The sequence below is a fragment of the Pseudophryne corroboree genome, chromosome 2 (assembly GCF_028390025.1).
Source record: "Pseudophryne corroboree isolate aPseCor3 chromosome 2, aPseCor3.hap2, whole genome shotgun sequence".
Taxonomy (NCBI): domain Eukaryota; kingdom Metazoa; phylum Chordata; class Amphibia; order Anura; family Myobatrachidae; genus Pseudophryne; species Pseudophryne corroboree.
Window position 1 is genome coordinate 41,843,086 of NC_086445.1, and position 22,213 is coordinate 41,865,298.

General features: G+C 46.8%; 1 protein-coding gene across 3 annotated transcripts in view; it reads left to right on the top strand.

Moving 5' to 3' along the window:
* Positions 1–22,213, top strand: part of GDPD5 (glycerophosphodiester phosphodiesterase domain containing 5) — a 307,956-nt gene that overhangs the window by 112,960 nt on the left and 172,783 nt on the right. For all 3 annotated transcript variants that reach the window (XM_063951228.1, XM_063951226.1, XM_063951229.1), the window contains one exon: positions 34–205. In XM_063951228.1, coding sequence (XP_063807298.1) covers positions 89–205 — 117 coding nt within the window. In that variant the 5' untranslated portion in view covers positions 34–88. The remainder of the gene's footprint in view (positions 1–33; positions 206–22,213) is intronic.

The window sequence follows — 22,213 nt, forward strand, 5'->3', positions numbered from 1 at the left end:
CCGTTGACTCATGTGTCCTCCTTGCATTTGCAGCAGAGCAGGCCCTGATGGACATTTAGTGTGCGGCTGCTGAAGAGCTGGAGAGAGTATGATAAAGCACCAACCGCTACAGTACTACGAGCCTCAGTTATGCCTGTCCTGCCTGACCGGGATCTATGGCTGCCGATGGAAGCGGTACCAGCGGTCACATGACGACACCACCAAGGTCAGTACTTACATTTTTCTGCCGTTGTCTTATAACTTTCCCCGATCACTTATCTGCGCACGTAGTAGCAAGCTGTTCTTATAATCGGTGGCGGTTAAAAAAAAAAAAAAATTATTCATTCAGGTCTGGACAATTATGCAAATTGAGGGGCGGAGTCGGGCACAGATCCTGTGAATAATTACATGCAGGAATACAGTCCAATAAAGGTCTCCATGTACCTGCATAGTGTGTTCCACCATTATTCTGTGTGATATAGGACTCACACAGGTAACATAGCAGCGTAAGTGGAAGCCCTCACTGTCAGTATACTTGGTGTCCCTCATTTCCCACCCTGTGTGGTTTTGTGCACTTCCCTTATCTTGCGTTTTAGCACACCCCTGGCCGCAGTTTCCTGTAGTGGTTTGTGCAGGAGTACAGTAGTGTCGGCACTGTGTAGCTGTCGGCTATGTCAGTCGGCGAGAGGTTGATGCCTCCTGCCTGTATGTTAGGAGCAATGTGGGCAGTTTCTAGGTGCATGGAAGATGTGTTAGAGGTGAGGTTACGAACGGAGCTTGTTAGGCAGATGGTGCAGTAGTTGGCTGTGATTCATGTATAATCTGTGACCATTGCTCCGCAGGCCTTTTCCTCCATCTGCAGTGTGATTGGAGCCGGCCGTGGATCACTGTGTGATTTGTGTCTCTAGGTGACGTACGTATTCAGCGGCTACGACTAAATAACCTGACAGATTGTCTGCTGAACGCAAGGCGGGGGACCCAGAGCGCAGCAGCTTGTGAAATGCTCCATGTGATGTGCGCGCCATTAGGGATGGATGCCCGCAGCCATCCTGTGTCTGCCGTTATATTAATGGCTGATGTGTGCGAGGACTGATACCACTTCCAATTCTTACACCTCGTTCTCAGTATCTCAGTGCAGTCTTCCTGTCCTTACCTGGGACATCTTCTCGTGGAGGATCCGCAGTCCGTCAAGTTCTATTGTAGAGGGTGCAGTGAGCCGGAAGCTTGTCACTTTTACTCTCGCGTTACTCAGCTTCACTATAGCTGCAGATGGAGAGTAAATCCCATTGGGCAGGTCTTCAGTCCACGGGACTGTGTGACATATAATGTTACCGTATCCAGGCATTCTGTATCCAGCCTTCTAGGAATGAACACACACCGATCGTTCTCACTCCTCCTTAGTAATTTAGGGTCAGTGAGGTGTTACACCACAAATAATCTGCTGGTATTAGCTGATTCAATAGTCCAGCGTGAACGGTTACTCCCTTTACTGTACTGTGCCCCCTTCGGCTTACTGACCTCTTCCCCTGATCTCCTCATAGCAAGTGTCTAGGATATTGTTCACAGCCAGTGTTACAAATATGCCTATATATCCACGTTCTTATTTTCTTGTGTGCACAGCCGTGTGGTCCATTTGCAGGTTAACGCTGCCCCCCCCTTCTGCACTTCCCTGAATTTGCAGCGGTAGGTTTCCCAAATTTGCAAGGTGGTGCTTGGACCTGGATGCCGCCTCCCGGGGCACTCTCCAGTCACCTTAGAGCAAATCTGCTCATTTCTCCAATTCAGCAGGGATCGGTAGAGTGCAGAGGGCGAGTTGCTGGTAACGGACAACAGCTCAGGTAATGGAGGTGGTAGATCAAGTCTTATAAATCACAATATCATGGAAATGGCCTTTAAGTGTAGACCTATCTGTTCCGCTAATCTGCTTGAAGAGTATGTACTGGTTTGGCAAACAGATCGGTCGCTAGTGCACCTTTTTACATAGTTCATGTAGTAGCTTATCGACGCAGTCGGCAGACGTCAAACTTTGCAAGCCGACACCAATAATATATGGAGCCCGGTCTTCTGCCTATGTTTTAAGATGTGATTTTGAACAATCTGCATAATGTTAATTCTTGCACCATATACTTTGTGATGCCAGGACAATTAGTAGATGCTCTGGTGGTAATCTTATCCTTTTAGAAGATCTGTTTAATATACAGTATAATACATAGGGACGTTACCTCATGTGACGGGGACAGCGCAGCAGGATGCTGCAATTCTACAGACCAGTATGAAGTATTCTGGTAATAGAATGGGATTTACACCTGTGGACAACAGGGACAGTCAAAAGAACATATAGCAATTTACTTAACGCTGTTTTGTGGTTGCTCATTGCCCATCTGCTGGGAGGTACTAGCACAATCGCTGTCTGGCTGCCGGAGACTTAAAGAGAAGTGCTTTGGCGTGAATGACTGCTTATGGCGAAGGCAGATTTCTGTGTTCCAGCCAAAACCGTATACAGTCCTGCCATTGTCAGCGACAGGCATTGTGGTCTGTTAAATATAAATATCAGAGTTGACAGTTTGTTTGGGGAGTTCCTGTTGCCTCAGATGTCTGTACGCTGGGTTCCAGTCGTGACTGCAAACCCAACTCCTTTCATAGGTCCTCTCAGCAGTCACCTGGGGACTCCTGTGCCCCCTCCTCATCAGTTGCTCTGGGTCAGCCTGTGCCCCAATAGCCAACCATTCTGGGTCATCCTATGGTGTTTCCCTCATTCAGCGCATGGAACAAAGCCCCCCCCCCCATTATGTCTCAAGACTTACCGCTATGTTGTTAGTTTACCCCCAACCTTTTTAGAATATTGAGCTAGTCCCTTCTAGACTAGACTATAGCCCCTTATCCCGAGGTTTTTATATTGTTTACACAGAGCTGTCTGCTCCTCTTCTACTTGCTTCATAATCAGATGCTTTAATAGTTGGCTTATACCTCTGTTTATTGTCATCCAAAACTTCCCAAACCACCCCCCCCCCCTCCCCCTCCCCTCCAGGCCCAATTCATTGAATGCTCTTTAATGTCCATTAAGATTTGGTTGGTATCCAAAGCGCCCGGGTCGTGCCAGTTGGTCGGGCTCAGTTACATATCACTGTGTTTCGCCAGATTACAATAATACTACTTTGTACTTGCAATGACGCCAGCATCAGGGCAGTGATTACATGCATAGTACATAGAAGCGGCATTTTTGTTACAAATTAAAAAGTTGCAATACGAACTGTTAATAATTGCAACAGTGCCGTGATTATTAATACATAGGCCCAGAACAATACATTATGCTCAAATAATGCATTGTGCACATAGGAAAGTCGTCATACATACGTTTAATTAGAAGCCAAACATTGATTCTTTTTTTACAAATCTCATTCAAACTTCCTGATGGGAGCTTTTGTATATAAGATGCAGAAGTGTTATTCACACGTTATATATTAAACCGTAAGGTACTGCCGATAGGAGACTCTTGGCATTAAATAGAGTATCTATACTGGTCTTGTACTCACGTGTTAGCAAGAGGTACCCTGGGGGCCTCCCCAAAAAAACATGCATTACCAGAACCAGCATTCCACATCCATATACATTAAAGCATGTGTATCACTGAATAATATACTTCTATAAATATCATAGCCTGTAACTGTGCGTCATCCACTCATAATACACCATGTATTATTCCAGCTTCCAATATAAAGTATTGTCATCAGTGATACTTGTAGATGCATTATCCCTCCTATCATCCGGCTTTTTGATAACAATCCAGCTGGATCCACCTATAAGTGCACCGGCGGGCGACCTGTTTACAGACGGAGCATTTATTCCGTCCTGAGGTCACTAAGCCCAGTGCTTATACCTAAACCCAGGGCTCCTTCTAAATATAGTCCATCACAGGCAGGTCACAAGCCTCTCGATAAGGTCAGGTACACACTGGGGATTGATTTGCAATGAAACAAACCCAAGTTCAAGCTCTAGTGACGCTGCATGTCCGCTGTGTACATATATGACATGGTTACTTATGTATGGGAGATTATTGGAGGTCACTCCGCTGACCTCCGATGTGTTTAATGTGTTGCGTGCATTGGATGGAGCACAGATCACTCAGAGCGCTGCAGTGCAAACGCCGTGCACTTTCATCCCTTCCAACTGCCCTGCTTATGAACATAATGTACACTATTTCTATATACTGTATTTGTCGTCTTGTTCTGCATGGTATTCTCTTCCTGCTTATAACACTGTGAAGTATTACGCAGCGCTTAACAGCTGGGGCTTGGCAGCATGATGTAACCGGCCAAGGTGGAAGTCACTCTAACCAAGTATGTCACTGCTGCTGCTGAACCTCTTGGCTTTGCGAGTTAAGTAATACTGTTTAGTTAGTTGCATGTGTTGTGTGTTTTTTATTTTTTTATTTTATGATCTTCACATAATAAGCTCTTCTGGTCTGTCTGTCTTGCTGTATTATCTCAAGAAACAGGCACCCTGGGGTGTATCGGCACCTTAGCTGATTCCCTGGCAAGTGCCATCCAGACCAAGAGGGGTTGTTGCCACCTGCGGCCAGTAGTTAGAATCGCATAGTAGTCCAAGGCCACAAACTAGCACCCACTGCATGCATATTAGTAGCGGTGCACCCGACTCCTTCTCCGCCGGATGCACCGCTACTAATATATACTGCCGCCAGGCAGTGACTGTCCTGTGCTCTGCCTCCCACAGTGTCTGCAGGGGGAGACACCATGACGTCTCTCCAGATTCCTGTGCCCTTACTACTACTACTACTACTACTACTACTACTACTACTACTACTACTACTACTACTACTACTACTACTACTACTACTACTACTACTACTACTACTACTACTACTACTACTACTACTACTACTACTACTACTACTACTACTACTACTACTACTACTACTACTACTACTACTACTACTACTACTACTACTACTACTACTACTACTACTACTACTACTACTACTACTACTACTACTACTACTACTACTACTACTACTACTACTACTACTACTACTACTACTACTACTACTACTACTACTACTACTACTACTACTACTACTACTACTACTACTACTACTACTACTACTACTACTACTACTACTACTACTACTACTACTACTACTACTACTACTACTTCTTGTTAGGGGCGCTACTACTGTGTGTTGCGTATTTTGTTAGGGGCACTACTGTGCGGTGTAATTTGAACTGGGCATACTATTGTGTGGCCATGCCCCTTATACATGAGACCACATCCCTTCTCTGGCTCAATCTGTCCCTATTTAAAATATATTGCGGGCGGCAGGGGACACGGCTTTGCCTGGGGCACTTGGTCACCTAGATGCACCACCCACGTTCATTGAGTGAACTCAGGTGTGACTTTTTTTTGCTTTTACTATATCCTATGCAGGTGTGTCCTGTTACATCATTGCTGCGATGCGTAAACACGGGCACAGGTATCGCGACAACGTTATGCTCTGCTAGGCTGTATACCCTTACACCCACGGGTTTCCCATTCAGTGCGTATGGATCACTGGTGCGAGCGTACACACGCGCCCGGAATATCACGAGTCACAGGCGGCAATGACACATCTGTACAGTGTAAAATAGCGCTGTATGAAAGTTTTCGCCCTTTCTGGTGATCCAGCGTTTTCTCACTTTGATCGCAGGAGGGAACAGCAACAGCAGCTATTCACTAAGCGTCATCTCCGGGATTCACACTGCGCGCGCTATCACATATCTGTAATTATTATTATACGTTTTAACCATACGGTATGGGCCCCACCTGTGTCTGCAGCTGGCGTGCAGAGTAACCCGTGCTGTGGCTGCAGGGGTTATCCTCATTGCTGCATGTGGTGTCTTCCAAAGCTCGGAGACCAGGCTATGGGGGTCATTCCGAGTTGATCGCTCGCTAGCTAGTTTGATCAGCTGTGCAAACGCTATGCCGCCTCCCACTGGAGACTGTATTTTAGCAGAAGTGCGAACGCATGTGCAGCTGACCTCTGCAAAAACAGTTTGTGCAGTTTCTGAGTAGCTCTGAACTTACTCAGCGCTTGCGATCACTTCAGGCTATTCCTGTCCGGATTTGACGTCACACACCCGCCCAGACACGCCTGCGTTTTTGCAAACACTCCCTGAAAACGGTCAGTTGACACCCAGAAACGCCCCCTTCCTGTCGATCTTCTTGCGGTCGTCAGTGCGACTGAAAACTTTGCTACAACCGGTGCACAGCCACAACTGGCTTTGTACCCGTACGTCACGCGTGCGCATTGCGGGGCATACGCATGCGCAGTAATGCAGATTTTTAGCCTGATTGCTGCGCTGCGAACAACAGCATCAAGCGATCAACTCAGAATGACCCCCCGATGTGCTAGTAACCTGTTCTGCCGTCAGTCCTTAGGACTAGCCCTGCTGCCTGCTCGTTGTGCTCGCAGACGTGGATCAGGAGGCCGTATAATTACACTGCTGCAGGGAACAGCAGCAGCACTCCGCTGTAATTACTAATTATGGGCAGAATTTTGTCTGCTCAGGAAATGAAATGTGCTGTTATTGATGTAGGTAAGGAAGAAGCCTCAGTCCTCCTGCCTGGGATAATCCACACATCTGCAGATGTATCCACTGCTCACTATAGAAAAGTAATACTGTCCTTACCTTGCATTTTCGGGGGAAAAGGTACAAAATAGGCACCTGACCCAGCAGAGGCGCACAGGACCTGGCAGCTCACTTTTGGCAAGCATCTTGCTTCACACCTCTTTTAATTGAAGGGTTGTTATTTACAGTCTCATGACACCTCTCCTTTTCCCCACAAATCGCTGTGGCGGGCGGCTCTAATCGGCCTTTCTCGCTGTGGCGGGCGGCTCGAAGCGGCCTTTCTCGCTGTGGCGGGCGGCTCGAAGCGGCCTTTCTCGCTGTGGCGGGCGTCTCGAAGCGGCCTTTCTCGCTGTGGCGGGCGGCTATAAGCGGCGTTTCTCGCTGTGGCGGGCGGCTATAAGCGGCCTTTCTCGCTGTGGCGGGCGTCTCGAAGCGGCCTTTCTCGCTGTGGCGGGCGTCTCGAAGCGGCCTTTCTCGCTGTGGCAGGCGGCTCTAATCGGCCTTTCTCGCTGTGGCGGGTGGCTCTAAGCGGCCTTTCTCGCTGTGGCGGGCGGCTCGAAGCGGCCTTTCTTGCTGTGGCGGGCGGCTCGAAGCGGCCTCTCTCGCTGTGGCGGGCGGCTATAAGCGGCGTTTCTCGCTGTGGCGGGCGTCTCGAAGCGGCCTTTCTCGCTGTGGCGGGCGTCTCGAAGCGGCCTTTCTCGCTGTGGCGGGCGGCTCGAAGCGGCCTTTCTCGCTGTGGCGGGCGGCTCGAAGCGGCCTTTCTCGCTGTGGCGGGCGGCTCGAAGCGGCCTTTCTCGCTGTGGCGGGCGGCTCGAAGCGGCCTTTCTCGCTGTGGCGGGCGGCTCGAAGCGGCCTTTCTCGCTGTGGCGGGCGGCTCGAAGCAGCAGCTTTCTGTGGCGGGTGGATAGAAGCAGCAGCTTGGCTGGTCCCTTGTTCTCTTATTTGTGTCTTCAGACGGTTATTAGTGATAATTCTGCAGAGTTGCCTCGGTGTTACCTGACGGACACCATCTCATGGCGCGTGGTGTAGTGAGCAGAGAGGCTTCAGAGTGCCCCTCTGTGCTCTGTTTTCACTGAAACACCCTCCACCTTCTCTCCCCTTTACAAGAGCTGGCAGCCTTATAGCTACCCCGGCATGGCATATAAGTGATTTGGTACTTATGTCTGTCTGGCTGCCAAACACAATGTGTGTTTGCTCTGCTGAAATCTGTGGGGTGTGGTAAGACTTGTCGACAGGTGTTTTGTCATCGATCCTCGGTTTGACATGAGAATGTTGACAGGGTCGAACTGTCGGCATGCAGCACGTCGACATGACTAGCATGTCTATGGCGACCATGTTTACGTTCATCATGTCTGCCATCCTCAGAGTGTCATTATCCTCAGTGTCATTTCACATGGCAACGATTCAGATGTCAACATTGTAAACCTGTCGACAGATTGAGGATGTCGATATGGTTGCATGCCTGCAGCTTAAAATGTCGACTGATGTCGACACAGCAATGGATGTCGACATGGTTACTGTCAACAATTCGACCAGATACCAGTCTGTGACAGCCATACTTGTTTTCCTTCCAGAGAGGCATTGTAAGGAGATAGTGATCTGTAATTGTGTAGCCAAGACCCATGACTTTGACGCATGCTTAAAAGCTACTTAACATGCAGTTTATTTTAAAAGGATGTGACCCAAACGCGTTCCTCAAAGCATCCCAGTGGTCCAGATTTTAAGTATATCCATGGCTCAGCTCAGATGGTAAAATCAAATTGACTGAGGTACTAATTTAAGTCACCTGTGGCCAAGCTTGGATATACTTTAAAACATCGGGCTTAACTTAAGAACCCAAATTGTGTGTCCCTCCTCCTGTCCGCCCTTTGTTTTAAGCCTACTTTACGGTGAACTCACCGTACTGTCAACTCACTAACTAGTAACCTCCCACTAGCATGATCACTATGGGGTCGATTCAATTCGGCAACAGATGAATAGCGCCGGGAATTAGCTCCCGACGCTATTTAATTCAGCTAAAGTTAAGTCGGCGAATGCCCGTTCTCGCCGACTTAACAGGTAGTTTTGTCGGGAGAACGGGCATTCTCCGACTTAACTACCCGCGGCGATGCTGATTCCCGACAGAATCAGCCTCGCGCCGGCCGCGCGCCAGCACTTTTGTCGGTTTTCTTCTCTCAGCCCCCGAGGGCGAGAGAAGAATTCCCGACTATTGCGGGTAACTAGTAGCTGATTTGAATAGCGTCGGGAGCTAATTCCCGGCGCTATTCATCTGCTGCCGAATTGAATCGACCCCTATGTGTAGATGTTGTTACCAAGGAGGCTGCAAGACCTCATTATACAGATGGCCTGTAGGGATTGCTAAATTTATGAGTTATGACCAGTTTTGTCATTGTGAAGGGACATGTTCTGTTTAATTAAAATGTTATACCCAGGCAATGTGCTCTGCTTTTGGGTGTACTGTCCTTCAATAAAGGTGAAGTAACGCTGCCCATTGCTTGCGGCTGTTCTGTACTGCACAGGACTCATCACTCCCATGAAGATTTGATTGCGCAGAACAATTGGCTTCTAGTGTACTTGCCAAGTGATCCTTCAGAAGACTTAATGCTACATGTGTTTGCAAAAAGAGACGAAATGCGCCTGTAATAAATTGATTGGAGTGCAGGTAGTAACAGGCTGTTTGTTTCCCGGGACTTCTGCCAGGGCAGTGACGAAGCGCTGCATAATTTGTATTCATACAGAGATCTGGGCCAGCAGCACGTGTACCCGGCCTTCTCCCCCCCCCCCCCCCCCCGTAAGGACAGTCACACTGAATAGATTTATTCTACAGCGGCCCTTTGGTGGCAGAGATGGATGAGGAGTCACCTAGTTACATTGCTGAACGGCGGGTGCTCGTTTCCCTACCATCCGCTGTGTTTGTTTTCCCACCTGCTGGCGCCGTGTTTACCCCACGGAGCTGCTGTCACGGCGTCCCGTTGCTGCACTTTCACCTGGACTTTCTGTTGCGTCATTAATTATCTTCTGGCTGTTATATTAATAGTATCTGCTCTTTCTATCACACAGGGCTGTACAGCAGGGGCATTATTCACAATACATGCGGAAGCAGAGGGCAGGCCAAATTATTCACATAGCCATACCGTCAGCGATCCAATTATTCATAGTGCCTGTTACTTAGGGGTACATTTACGAACGCTTCTAAAACGGAGAATTGGTGATGTTGCCCATAGCAATCAATGCATGCTGTCCATCATTTCTCTATTTCCTTTTAGAAAGTAATAGACCGTATCTGATTGGTTGCTCTGGGCAACATTACCAATTCTCTACTTTAGAAGCTTTCGTAAATTAACATGTCTAATACCGGCTCCTCTGTGACTGTAGGCAGACCCTCCGTGTGATTAGGTCTAGTACCACGAAGCCGCAATTGTTTCATCGTCAGGTTTTCTAAACTTCCAGGATAACAGGTTTTCATGGTATCCGGTCCCATTTTATAATACATGATCATTCACTGATACACAGATGAGGTTGTGTGCATTCCCTATTGGGCGTGAGGCAATTATTTGTGTATGTTGATGTTTATTAAAAATCCTACACTAGGGGGCGCTGTCTTTATATCTCACAGATATGGAAAACCTGAAGTGCGAATCGCGCTACACTTGAGTTCTACTGCCACCCCCAGTCTTTATAAGGGAGCACAGACTGGTACCGCGCTGGGATCAAATCTGAACTCCCGAGACTGTCACTGAGTGTTTATCTCCTGACCACAGCACCCTATGTACGAGGGGTACCCAAAAGAAATAATGATTTATTAATTATTTATTTGTACATTCTAGAACTACAGTCACCCTCACAGTACTCTCTACCTGAATCAATACATTTGCGTAACACTCAGCGCTGTGCGGGCAGATGTGTTGTCATGCTGGAAGAACCAGCCTCCTGTTCACCACAAATCGAGACGTGTTTTCCTGGAATCGTGACGCAACATTTTCAAAACTTCCAAATGAAAACTTTGTTTGACCCTGGGGTACAAATTCTGAGTGCACAATCCCCCTCACATCAAAGAAACAAATGAGCGTTGTTTTCACATACTTCACGAAACATAGGCGAAACGGTAAATCATTCGTTGGAGGAAAAAAAAAATCCCTGCAGTCAAACGCTACCTTCCCCCCGTAACGTTGGCAGGGATACTGTCTCAGAAGGGTTCCTAGCGGCGGAAGCCCGTACTACAAGCGCCCCGCCCTATAGAACACGATTCCGGCGACTTTTGGGTGCACCCTCGTACGTATGTATCGTCTGTATGCCAGAGACTGACATATGGATGGTTTTCAGGGCCCAATTTGCGGAGCGGTGATGGACACCAGTAGTGGTATGGAGCCTCCCTGGCATTTGGGGCGATATTAAGCACGCAGCACAGATAGTGACCATGGGGTCTATTTGCCAAGCCTCGGATGGAGATAAAGTGCCAACCAATCTGCTCCAAACTGTCATTTTTCATTCACAGCCTGTGGCAGCTAGACACTGATTGGTTGGTACTTGATCTCCATCCAAGGCTTAGTAAACAGACCCCTGTGTGACGGCTTTGAGGTTGGCACTGCACGGCAATGTGGTGGGAATGCCATACCAGCGGAGTCAACCAGCTGGGAGGAAGGCGCATGCAGCCATGGCGGCAAAGGCGGTCACCGCTGTTGATATTTGTACACGTAATGCTGTTTGTGAAATGATTGCGCATTGCTGTTGCTTCTACTACTGGAGGCATGATTCCTCATTTCTGCTATTCCTTATTACTGGGCAATGATTTGTGTTACTGGCCATTCATATTACTGCTGATTTATTATTGCATTATTCATGTTACTGGCATATTACTGGGGGTCCCTTCTGCCCGTATTACTGGGTATATTACTCCACATGGAGGAAGTGTCCTCGATTTAGCTTTATTACCCCTGCACTGAGACCAGGCCACCTGTGCACAATGGCTGAGATGCGGCCAAACCTCCTGAAAATGCAGTTTTATGAGGTCTGTCCTGCATTTCTGTAACCGCACAGGAATTAGTTTTATACACAGTCGCAGATGAGCACAGCGGAACTTGACATGATAAAAATCTGCGTCCGTTGCATCATAGCGCTTCTTATACAGATTCAGACGCGGGCGCACACAGATGTACAAGTGTTACGCGTCAAATTGATCATTGCAATCTATAAAATGTAGTTTTGTCCCTTCCAGTTGATTTTTAGTTGTGTGAATAAGACGCACATTTGAACGGGAAAGTCGCTTGGTGCAGCAGTGTCACCCGGTGCACCCGAGGACACAATCTGCACCATCCCGAGCGTCGTCACGTGATTGTCATGTTAGTGAAACGTACAGATAAACATCTGAGTGTCAGACATACAGCAGCCCGCTCACATTGCCTCGGATGAGTTTCAGATTTGGTGACCGCTTGGGTAATTGCGTTGCGGTTTCCCGAGGCTCATGCATTAGGGCCGGAGCATCCTATTTTCATTAGACTGCGGAATACTGTAGTTTATCAGGAGGTATCAACAAATCCTCTTAAGACTTCTTTCAGCGGGGAAGGTTTAACTGCGTTACCTTCTCTCCTCCTGCACTCATGTTAAACAGGGATTTTAAATCCACAGTGCCATCTGCCAGCATTCATCTCATCTGGGCATTTCCTACAGGGATAAATCTGCAACTGACTGTTCAGTATTAACCTGTTGGGCTCCGGATCCTGTCCGTGCGATGTTCCTGTGGACGCGTGTGTAAGACATACCTTGTACAGTCGCAGGGAAAGCTGCCCGGAGTACCCCCGTAGTGCCCAACTGCATAAAGAGGCATTTAAAGCCAAGATGATTGACCCAGTATAAACAAAAACGTCCATTAACATTAACACATGTTTATGTAATAGTTAAATACACTGGTTTTAGTATATTTGACATGTATGTAATATCTGCAAGCTGCTGCTCTCTGTTGTCAATTTTAAATTGACCTATTGGCTTCCCTCGATGATACTTTGTCCTGTCACTTGAGTTTGTATGGTGGAATGGCTTTCCGTTCTATTTAGTGATCTAGGTACCGCGTTTCCAGTTTGTGTTCAGTTCACCTTGTGTGTCCATCATGGTAACTGCAAGGGGCATAACCTGACTATATGATAAAGGACAGGATCAATAACCATATATTTTCCCAAGATCCCAGCTACTTCTATCTGGAACCCCAGGGGAAGGGCCTATGCCAGCTACCACTAGTTGGAACCTCAGGGGAAGGGCCTATGCCAGCTACTTCTATCCAGAACCCCAGGGGAAGGGCCTATGCTAGCTACCACTAGTTGGAACCCCAGGGGAAGGGCCTGATAAAGTCAGATCTATTTCCTATTAATTATTTAAAATGCCAGCGCTAATATATGCTGGGGACGCCTGGCGCATCTTATTACCATATACGATAAAAGTGCGCTGTACATCGCAATCCCTTAAGAGAAAACAAGTACACGCACACATTTGTCTGAGTTACAAAGCTCATTGATGTATATATTTGATATTAAAAGGATATGTATACAATATCACATGTACAGTATATGTGTGTGTGTGTGTGTGTGTGTGTGTGTGTATATATATATATATATATATATATATATATATATATAGTTACAGAGTACATTTTCATAGGAAGCAATTGTTACAAAAGAATTCATACAGTCACGGCCAGCATACAATTACCATCTCTCTGTCTCATGCTCACTACGCTCCATCTCCTCCATCTCTCCCTCTCCCGCAATGCTCACAGCAGCAGAGTATCAGCAAAACAGAAAATCTTGTCTCTGGGATCAGCTATACACTGTGTATGTTGGGAAGTCTGGGACTTGGTCTTCTGTTATTGGTCCAGTGGAGGGAACTTTCTCATTCATGATGTGTTATTGGTCAGTTCATATGCTAGCAATGTCCAGCCTTGAAGAAGCAGGATGTCTTTTGTTCTCAGTTGAATTGTGGCTTCATGTTCATACATTCAATCATAACTAATTGTTGCAGTGAGCTACAACTTAACCACAGGCATCAAATCAATCTACACATTTCTCTGATTACTTTGACACCAAGCATGACATGTCTATCTTGTTCTGCTCCAACAATACACATACATGACGTTATACTCCATTATATAATTTAAAACCTTATAATGTCTGGTGCTTGACATGTTTAATTTATGTGCTGTATGAAATTGGTGTTGAATATATCTTTGTGGCATGTCTGTGTAAATGCATATGTTACCATATATTGCTGTGCGTATTCGCAAGTATAGCGACTCATAATGTGTGGAGTTTGGATGTTTTCTCTATGTAATATTTTTGACTTCGATAGGCCTAAGCCAGCTACCACTAGTTGGTACCCCAGAGGAAGGGTCTATGCTATCTACTTCTATCCGGAACCACAGGGGAAAGGCCTATGCCAGCTACCACTAGTTGGAACCCCAGGGGAAGGGCCTATGCCAGCTACCACTAGTTGGAACCCCAGGGGAAGGGCCTATGCCAGCTACTTCTATCGGGAACCCTTGGGGAAGGGCCTATGCTAGCTACCACTAGTTGGAACCCCATGGGAAGGGCGTATGCCAGCTTCCTCTAGCTGGAACCCCAAGGGCAGGGCCTATGCCAGCTTTTTCTAGCTGGAATCCCAGGGGCAATCCTATGCCAGCTTTCTCTAGCTGGAATCCCGGGGGTAAGGCCTATGCCAGCTTTCTCTAGCTGGAATCCCAGGGGCAGGGCTTATGCCAGTTTCTTCTAGCTGGGACCTTAGGGAAAATGTCCGTGCCAGATTCCTCTTGATGAAACCCTAGTGGCAGGGCTGATGCAAGGTTTCTTGGCACCATTGACAAAGCTTTTGCCTCATGTGCCCCCCTGCTCACCATTTTTTTCCTTGGGCCCACTAGCTTTTCTCTAGAATGCCACCTGTACCACCATACAATGCGCCTTTTACACATCATTGCTGCTCAGGAACTGTGTGTAATGTTGGTGAGACTGAGCAGCAGAAATTACTGTCCCTGCCACTCTATTATCACTGTAGCTGTTGGGCTGGAAGCCTGCATTTCCTCTTCAGACGTTGGCCCAACATGGCAGTCTTACTGCTAATCAGAGCAGGGTAATTCAGTGCCAGCCCCCCTCCATAAGTTTAATTTTACAGAAAAGCTTATTTGGCAGAAGACCTCAGTCGATCAGTGTGTCAACCACACTAACAGATTCCAGTTTCATGACCCATGTACATGGCCAAATTGGAAATTGTTGGTCAAAATACTAGGACCGGGCTGTGTTGGCCAAGGTTTAGCTAAGGCTTGGACTGGCCTATGTTGGGCATGGTTTAGCTAAGGCTTGGCATGGCCTGTGTTGGGCAAGGTTTAGGTAAGGCATGGCCTGTGTTGGGCAAGGTCTAGCAGAGGCTTGAACTGGCCTGTGTTGGGTAAGATTTAGCTAAGTTTTGGTCTGGCCTGTGTTGGGCAAGGTTTAGAGCAGGATTGGACTGGCCTTTGTTGGGCAAGTTTTAGCAAAGGCTTGGACTGGCTTGTCTTGGGCAAGATTTAGCTAAGGCTTGAGCTGGCCTGTTTTGGGCAAGGTTTAGCGAAGGCTAGGACTGGCCTGTTTTGGGCAAGGTTTAGCGAAGGCTTGGACTGGCCTTTGTTGGGCAAGGTTTAGAGAAGGCTTGGACTGGCTTGTCTTGGGCAAGATTTAGCTAAGTCTTGGTCTGGCCTGTGTTGGGCAAGGTTTAGCAAAGGATTGAGATGCCCTGTGTTGGGCAAGGTTTAGCTCCCACTAGGAAGTCTTATTGCAGTCATCACATCCTGTTGGTCCATCTGCTAATTCGGCAGGGACCTTTATCAAACTGGCCCCGTGTTTGGAAGGACTTGTTGCTTTTTCGTTAAGTTTTTGCACGGTAAAGTCTGTAATGGTTAATTGGAGCCTATGGGGAACTGGTTGTAATAAAACCTACACTTTTTTTCCTTTGTCACATGACCCCCTCGTCCGCTGGCTCCTGCCTTGATTTGGAAATATTACACATCTTTTATCAGATATACTGTAGATTATATGTATTTAAGGCGCACTGGCTTTTTTTTATCTCTAAAGTTGACTTGCTGAACTGTTCTGTCTTTCACTAATGGAAGCCATAGAAACAATGAAACAAATCCGTCCTCTAAGCAGAAGCCGCGGATGATAAATGGCGCATTATGTAATCGTTTTGTTTAGCATTTAGCCTTTGTGGCTGGTCCCCCCCGGTGCTGCTGCAGAGGTCAGTATATTGCATATACAGAGCCGCAGAACACGTGCAGAGGAAGCGCCCGGCAGGTGGCCATACCTTCCCGGTATCCCACTGCTGCGCTGGCTTTCCTGAAACCCTTTGATCTCAGTGAGAAATGAGTCCGTTAGCACAATAATAACCAGAGGATTTCCTGAGTACAGTGCTTATAAGAAAGGAATGGGGTGTTGGGGAAGTTTAAAGTAAAGACACAGGAAGGGGGGGGGGGGGGGGAGTTCAAATTCTACAGCCTGACTGCGAAGATCTGATCCCCCTCTGTACCGTACACAGACGGCGCATTTTGCCGGTGAGTCGGTTGTGTGACTTGTATACTCACTGGGGTGTCGGCTGCACCGCAATCCTCAGTGCACACAACGCTGGTGGTACTTCTGCCTACACAAGGACCTACACCTACAGCCTATATATCAGGGGTGGGGAACCTTATGCCCTCCAACTGTTGTTGAACTGCACATACCAGCATGCTTGGCTACAGTTTTGCTATTCGGCCTTGCTAAAACTGTTGCAGGGCATGCTGGGATGTCTAGTTCAACAGCTGGAGGGCCGAAGGTTCCCCAAACCTGCTATAAATGGAAGACCCTCAAATGCTATGTACAATGATCCAGTGGTGGCAGCTTAACGTCGGGTGACCTCAACCCTAAAAAAGACTTTCTGATTTGACCTCTGGCTGCTATTAGTGTAGGAAACACCTGGCTGGGATTTACTTGATTTGAGTAGGTCATCCCAGGGTAGGAAATAAACCAGCCACATTCTCATTTAGTCCTGTGGTGACCTCTTTAGGCCGATCAGTCCCAATGATATCCTGTCCCCTGCCTGCATCGTGATGGAGGATCCTGCCTCGTTAATGGAACAAAGTGGGTTCCCTATGCGATACACTCAGCAATGTCCTAATCCCTTGGTAAATTAGGGGTTCCGTCTGTGAAACCGTATGGCAGGGCTGTCCTACCGGTGGCATCTGTGCTGGGTATGGATCTCCAGTGTTTGGCTTTTAGCCCCCAGCTTACCAGGAAGCTATATACTGTGTAGACGACACTTCATTTGTGTGTGTGTGTTTATTTAATGGGTATATATCCCCAGGGCAATAGTCACTGTATAGCCTTCTTTACACATCCCAGTGTGTTTGTTAACCAGCCAGTGCCCCTTTAGCTTTCCACTAGCAGTTGTAAAGCATTCCCAGTTTTAGGGGTCTATTCATGAAGCAGTGTAAAGTGTGGAGAAGTGAGCCAGTGGAGAAGTTGCCCATGGCAACCAATCGGCATTGAAGTAACCTTCATAATTTGCATACTATACAATTGTACGGAGCAGGTGATTGGTTAGGGTCTGGGACTGAGGGTCGACAGCACAAAGGTCGACACACCTTAGGTCGACGCCAATTGGTCGACACACCTTAGGTCGACATGGACAAAAGGTCGACGTGGACAAAAGGTCGACGTGGACAAAAGGTCGACATGAGTTTGTTTTTTTGGTGTCGTTTTCTTCGTAGAGTGACCGGGAACCCCAATTAGTGCACCGCGTCCCCTCGCATGGCTCGCCATGCTTCGGGCATGGTGCCTTCGCTTCGCTCGGCACACTTTACCGTTCCAATCGTAGTCCACGTGGATCATTAAGTATGAAAAGGTTCAAAAAAAGAAAAAAATTGTGAAAAACTCATGTCGACCTTGTTCCTGTCGACCTTGTTCCTGTCGACATTTTGTCCATGTTGACCTAAGGTGTCGACCAATTGGCGTCGACCTTTGTGCTGTCGACCTGGAGTCCGGATACCGATTGGTTGCCATGGGCAACTTCTCCACAGGCTCACTTCTCCACACTTTTCACTGCTTCATGAATAGACCCCTTAGTCATTTCTTTTAATGTTATTTTGCGCACGGTTAGGCCAAACATCTGGATGTGCGCATCAGTCACACCTCTCCTTCCGATCCTTGGTAATAGCTCTCCGACTTCTGCCGCCTTGGTGTACGGACAAATGTACGTTGGTGATTAATGATCCCTGTTTGTGCAGCCGTTCAGTGTGTATCCGTGAGGTGTTCTGGAGTAGAACTCCATGCTTTAGCTGAAAAGGGGGCGCCTTGCGTGATGCTGTAAGTGTATTATCTGTGACTGACTGACCTTTGTTGTGTGCGGTACGTGTAACTGTACACGTGTTATCTTCTGCGCTGGGCAAAGTTTAAGGCTCCATTTCCTCAATGACATCAATGAAAACAAAACTGCAAACCATGCATTCAATATAATCAAATGCAAGCTCACAGCTGGATTAGAGGGGGGGGGGGTCTTAAAGATCCAGTCACCTCTGAAAAGGAGTGTTGATTCTTAGGTTAAATGACTCAAGTTATCGGTTTGAATACACTATTGCCCAGATTTATCAAGCTTTGGAGAGAGCTAAAGTACCAACCAATCAGCTCCTAACTGTAATTTTTCAAACACAGCCTGTAAAGCGGCAGTTAGGAGCTGATTGGCTGGTACTTTATCACCAAGTTATTTATCACCCTCAAAGGCTTGATAAATCTGGACCTTTATGTGGTACGGGGGGAAACTTGCAATGTCAGCAGGGTGCCATATGCTGTTTCGGAACAGCACATATCATTGATGTATGGAATGGAATACTTTTTATGGGGAATTTAACTTTCCATATGCAGCCTTACAAATTTTGATTGCTATGGTAACCACAGTCAGAAGGCATAGGGGTCTATGCACTAAGCCTTATAGAGAGAGAGATAAAGTGCTAGCCAATCAGCTCCTAACACCCATGTTTAGGGCTTTTTTTGAAAAATGACCAAGTGCTCTTCTATAGGTCTGAACAGTGAGAGTAGACTTTAGTGCCATCACAGTATACAGCAGTGGGTGTGTTATTACATAATCTGTCTAATGAGCAGTGAAATGATGACCCCAGAATATTATACAGAATGGCATTGCAGTCATGTGTACATTATAAGCACCTTCGTTACAAAGATGTTTTGTATCCTAATGTATATAAAGGACAATAGCCGTTCTTTACGGACCATATATTATCCTTTTTTATTTTACGATACAACAAAATTATTTCTTACTCTTAATACGTGATTTGAAGCCTGTCGGAATTTTTTCCCCCCCAGCTTCTAAGATATCTCTATATTTCAGCGCCATCAAATATTGAAATAATAAAAAAACAAGAAGCAAGATTGTAATTCTAACATTTTCCGTGAGCAACACTTGCATGACAACAGCGAGGATCTGACAGCGCGCGGAGGAAAGTAAATAGAGCAGTTGAAAGGATATATTTAGTCTTCATGAATATGCATTACGCTGCAAAAGTCCCCCTGTTCATCAGGAGCAATTCAGCGTTTACAGGCCAAGAGGAGATTTTTCATTAGGGAAATTCTGAGTCACATAATTGGTGGCAGTAAGGCGGCTTAGCACGTGCCTAAACACTGGAGGATGACGAGCTCTGGCCTTCTACCGGCATTGCTCACAGGAGGCAGAGGCACTTACCCCTTCTGTCATCACCACTATCCACAACACACACCTTGCTGTTGCCACTATGCATGTGTATCAAGTAAGGATGCAGCCAGGCACTAGTGTATGTAACAGAGATGTGGTAGGTGGGCTCATTGCTACATTAATACCCCTGGCAGAGCCGTCTGAACACTGTAAACCCGACGACGGCTGCTAGCCAGCAATCACCAGACACATGTCATGTTTTTCCGGCACGTGTCGACTCTACATCCCACTTCGGACAAGTTTGGGGATATGGGGGGGGGGGGGGGGTTGCTCAGCGAAGTGTCGGATGGTGAGGCTCATGTCACATGTGCGTCTCCTGGTTCAAATTCTCGAAACAAAACACTTATATTTGGACCGGAAAGATTCTATAAATATGTTTATGTATTTGTCTAACAGCCATGTTACATGAGTATTGAAACGCGTGGAGTTTTGGTGGTGAAACGCGCCTCGATATAAAGTTTCACATTCAATTAACAGTCTCTTGTTTTAAAGTCACTAATTGGTTAGGATACAAGCTAATGCTACTCCTTCAATAACCTCTGATATAAGTGACCAGAATATGGTCCTGAAACATCTTGGTGACTTCTAATATCCATATATTTTACAATAGGATGTTAACTATATTTCGATGATAGATCTGTGCTATATGCTACTGCTTATTGACTATTGTGTTTGGTATTAGATCTCCTCCTAATTCTGTATGATTTATTCCTGATCTGTCTTGAGTGTATCCCTAGCTTGAACTTCCGCCTCTGTCCACGGACTTCCTGTCTGCCAGCCACAGAATAAATCGTGGCTCGTTTTACAATGGGGTCAATAATTATTTCAGTGTTGGCAGGTGCTGGTCCTAGGAACCTTTTCATTTTCGGGACTGCCTCCGGTATATGGCTGACTCTGGTTGATATGGGAAACACCACCCTTATTTCTAAACTCTAGTGTAAAAAAAAGCTACGGTTTCATTTTTAGGGATGTATCTAAACAGGGTGTGGCATGTTAGACTAGATTTAAGTCGACAGTGTCTGTCGACTACTATTGGTCAACAGGGACTCTAGGTCAACACGAAAAAAGGTCGATCTGAGTTGTTTTTGGGGAAAAAAAAAATTGTGTCGTTTTCTTCATAGAGTGACCGGGAACCCGAATTAGTGCACTGTGTCCCCCCTACCATTCCCAGTTGTAGTCCACGTGGATTGTAAAATATGAAAAAGTAAAAAAAGAGGGGGGAGGGGAAACTCATGTCGACCTTTTGTCATGTCGACCTAGAGTCCCTGTTGATGTAGAAACCATGTCGACCTGCTTACTGTCTAGCAATAGTGGTTGACCTAGACATTGCTGACCTAGAGACCGGATCCAATCTAAACATTGTTACGGACTTTTCACTGTATCTGAATAGTTAAAGTTAGGCTGGAGGTTGGAAGCAAGCCTGGCTTTTTAGGAAGGAAATGAGGCACTTGTCCGAGTGCCTCCCAGGGGGCCCACAAATGCCTGTTACTGCAAATTGTCAGCGGCTTGCATTTATCACAGTGTTTCCACCCATGGTCTTGTGTATAAAACTGTCCCCCCCTTCCATTTCCCCCATCCCCATGGGACGGGAGGACACGCTTGTAATGTGCACACGGAATTAATGTGTACACTCTCTGCAGTACATCTGTTCATTCCATGTTGGGTTTATGAGTTATGTCATTTAATACTAGTTCTCGTTAAGTGTTTCCTGTTGATTAAAAAGAGCACTCTGTCTATACAGTATGTACTCATCCCTTCTGTATCAGAGATTCTAAAGCAGGGGAACCTTTTTTTTTTTTTTTTTTACCAAGGGCCATTTGGATATTTATAAAATCCTTAGGGGGCCATACAAAAATTATCAACTTAAAAATGAGCCTGCCCCAAGTAGTTGTGCTCCCCCCCCCTCCCCGTAGATATGCCCCCTGAAGTTATGCCCCATTAGATATGCCCCCTAGTAGCGCCGCTTACACACACACAAACATTAAAAGAAAAAAACATGCAAAATACTCACCAGCCCCGCTCCTGCTTCCGGACCGCTGCCGTCCGCCTGGCTGCTCGCTCCTCAGAACTATGGGAGAGACGTTATGACGTCTCTCCCATAGCGCCGAACACGCACACTGCCAGAGTCGGAAGCCGGAGTTCCGTGAGTGAGCTCCTTCCTTTGGCTGCTGCTGAGGAGAAGGAGTTGGGTGCCCGCTGGTAACATAATATCAGCGGGCGCCCGGTATCTCCATCGGTTAGGTGAGCCTTTGCCGGGCTGGATCAAGTGGCTTTGCAGGCCTTATTTGTCCCACAGGCCTGAGGTTCCCTATCCCTGTTCTAAAGTATAAAGGTGTGTACACACTGTGAGATATTTTCCTACGATTTTCACTATATAGTCAAAATTGTAAGAAAAGTGAGTGCAGATTGCAAGGTGAAAGTCTCCTTGCGATCCCGATTCGATGCAGATGCGCGGTCGGCATCGCAAGACTAGATACTGTCTAGGCAAGTCAATTTTGACTATCTCTATAGAAGAGATAGTCAAAATGGACAGCCAAAATCGCACAGTCATTATATGCTTGCGATACCGACCTAGCCCCTGTCGCATAGTGAGAATCGGGCATAGCCCGAATCTTACCGTGTGTATGGGCCTTAACACTTACCATAAAGACTTCCAATGTTCTATTGCCTAAACTGCTGCGAGATACAGTACACGCTGCAGAAGAAAACAAGCGACTTCACTTCGTAGCGATGGGCTTGACTTAACGTAATTTGTCGTTAGCGCCGGTAGGGTGAACTTGCGGCACTGTGACAGCCAAAGGCAGGGTGTTCTCAGGTGGGCTGTGGCAGAACATTGGAACCTGCAGTCCAAGAAGGACTCCAAG